General features: G+C 48.8%; 1 protein-coding gene across 1 annotated transcript in view; it reads left to right on the top strand.

The window, feature by feature from the left end:
- Positions 1 to 1,391, top strand: part of LOC123510147 — a 1,642-nt gene extending 251 nt beyond the window's left edge. Inside the window, exons 1-2 of the mRNA XM_045265005.1 lie at positions 1 to 498; positions 956 to 1,391. The exon at positions 1 to 498 is cut by the window's left edge and continues 251 nt beyond it. Of these exons, the coding sequence (XP_045120940.1) occupies positions 322 to 498; positions 956 to 1,156 (378 nt within the window). The 5' untranslated portion in view covers positions 1 to 321 and the 3' untranslated portion in view covers positions 1,157 to 1,391. The remainder of the gene's footprint in view (positions 499 to 955) is intronic.
- The last annotated feature ends 1,109 nt before the right edge of the window (positions 1,392 to 2,500 follow it).

Here is a 2,500-nt window from a genome sequence, read left to right as displayed (position 1 = left end):
CCACTTCCTTGTCCCGTGTATCTGAGGGAAGAGACACACAGTAGGCCTGCCGCCTGGCTGCCCGCCCAGCGCCGCCCAGAGTTGTGCTGTGACGGCTGAGCGACACTGGCGTCACCTCACTCATCTTGGTGCACCGTGACGCAGAGACGACCGCCCTGCGGAGCCCCAACACGGTGCTGGCACAGCCCCGCCCTTTGGTCATGACGCGTGAGGCAATCAGGTGGTGAGCACACTCCTGTGAAAGAGGACCTGACCCTAAAAACTTCCACCGGTGTCGCAGAGAAATAATACGTGCAGGATGCAGCGGCGAGCCTCACGGCCATGGCAGGGCACACAGGAAGGTGGCCGCGGCCTGAGGTGACCCTGACTGCCTCGCGGCGGCGCGGGCAGGGACTCTCGCTGTGGTGCGGCAGAGAGGCGCGTTCCTGGCCAGCGGCAGCGACCAATCCTCACAGCCTTGGTGGCCTACGTTATTTTCGTCACGTGGCTCGCCAGCAGGTGCGGCTACCTCAGTGTTTCCTGGACACCATCACCAATACCGGGTGTACAGAAGGGCGCGGTGACTTTTCATGTAACTAATATCCTCCTCCCGCAACAGAGGCAAGAGGGGGGATAGGGGTACTGTATAATGGGAGCGAGGCAGTATTGTGCCTGTACGTACACCCTTCTCACTGACTGGCTGCTGGGAGACACTCTCTTCTCCTCCTCCTTACTCCTTAGTGGATCTGAAGTCAGTCAGTACATTATCAGTTGTCAAAGATAGTGATCATATGAATGACACAGCATTGTTTGCTTCCCTACTTTCCACTCTAATATTGCCCTTCTGTTCCTACGCATCTGAGCTTAAAAGGCATGGGTGGGAAGCGCACTGATGTCACAACTATTCAAGCTATCACAGATCTCCCTACAGCGGCTATTACGGAGAGATTATCAGATAACTTCTTCCCTCTCCCAGGCTGGACACCACTCTTCGTCCATAACATCACTGATGAGGAGGTTCTTGGAGCAGCGCACGAAGAGGCACAGCGACACAATAACTAAAAGGAGTCCTTCAGGAAGAGCATCCCAACATCACTTGTTCGTCAAACCTCTTCCCTTATTTCATGCTCAGCTCCTTCAGTACTGGGACACATTTTTACCTGAGATTTGTGTATGATAAGACCATTTGATTGACATTAGGAAGGGTCTATGGAGGTCAGGAAGTGAATGGCCACAGTCTTCACTATATTAATCCCCCTATGAGTTTCTGAAGCTGTATAGAATCACCAAATGGTCACAAGAATCAATATGGAAACGCGTCATAGTATTGAAGGGGTTAATTGCATCGCCTGTCACAAACTCGCCATTACGGTGAAAAGAAAGAAAAAATACAAATGATAAGTAAATAATGAAATGAGTGAATGAATATGTTAACCTATTAATGATAGTAGTAGTAGTAGTAGTAGTAGTAGTAGTAGTAGTAGTAGTAGTAGTAGTAGTAGTAGTAGTAGTAGTAGTGGCTGTTGTTGTTGTTGTTATAACGTCACCACCACCACCACCACCACCACAACAACAACAACAATAGCAACAACAACAACAACAACAACAACAACAGCAAGAGAAGCGATTAGGAGGGCGTATTCAAGGTGTTGGATTATTTAATGGGCACACACACACACACACACACACACACACACACACACACACACACACACACACACACACACACACACACACACACACCTGTCGATTTGAAGCTAGTGGTTGCAAGGACAAAAGAGAAACGTGTCTACTATTGATTGTTGTAAATGAGTGAGAGAGAGAGAGAGAGAGAGAGAGAGAGAGAGAGAGAGAGAGAGAGAGAGGAAGTCAGAAAGAGTGGCTTGTGTGATATAAGGAATTACGTGCTTCTCTCTCTCTCTCTCTCTCTCTCTCTCTCTCTCTCTCTCTCTCTCACTCACACACACACACACACACACACACACACACACACACACAGAGAGAGAGAGAGAGAGAGAGAGAGAGAGAGAGAGAGAGAGAGAGAGAGAGAGAGAGAGCGAGCAACAGACAACCAAAACACACACACACACACACACACACACACACACACACACACACACACACACACACACACACACTGATGACATACACTAAGAAAAGAAAATGACTGTTCCACCACCATCACCACCACCACCACCACCACCACCACCAGCAAGGGAGGTAAATTTTGCTACCTGGCTCTATGACCTTTAATAGAGTGAAGCTGAACAGCCCTGTCCTGTGTCAAAATAATACCATACGACTTCAGTTAGGGAGACCAGAAGGGAAGTGTTAGGTTGTTTAGTTAAGGCAAGGATGTTAGTAGGAATAGGTGGTGGTGGTGGTGGTGGTGGTGGTGTGTGTGTGTGTGTGTGTGTGAATATGTATGTCTCTCTCTCTCTCTCTCTCTCTCTCTCTCTCTCTCTCTCTCTCTCTCTCTCTCTCTCTCTCTCTCTCTCTGTATGTATACCAAAACTCCTTT

Source organism: Portunus trituberculatus, chromosome 28 (assembly GCF_017591435.1).
Source record: "Portunus trituberculatus isolate SZX2019 chromosome 28, ASM1759143v1, whole genome shotgun sequence".
Classification (NCBI taxonomy): Eukaryota; Metazoa; Arthropoda; class Malacostraca; order Decapoda; family Portunidae; genus Portunus; species Portunus trituberculatus.
The sequence above is the reverse complement of the archived record's forward strand: the minus strand, read 5'-3'. Positions and strand labels throughout refer to the sequence as shown.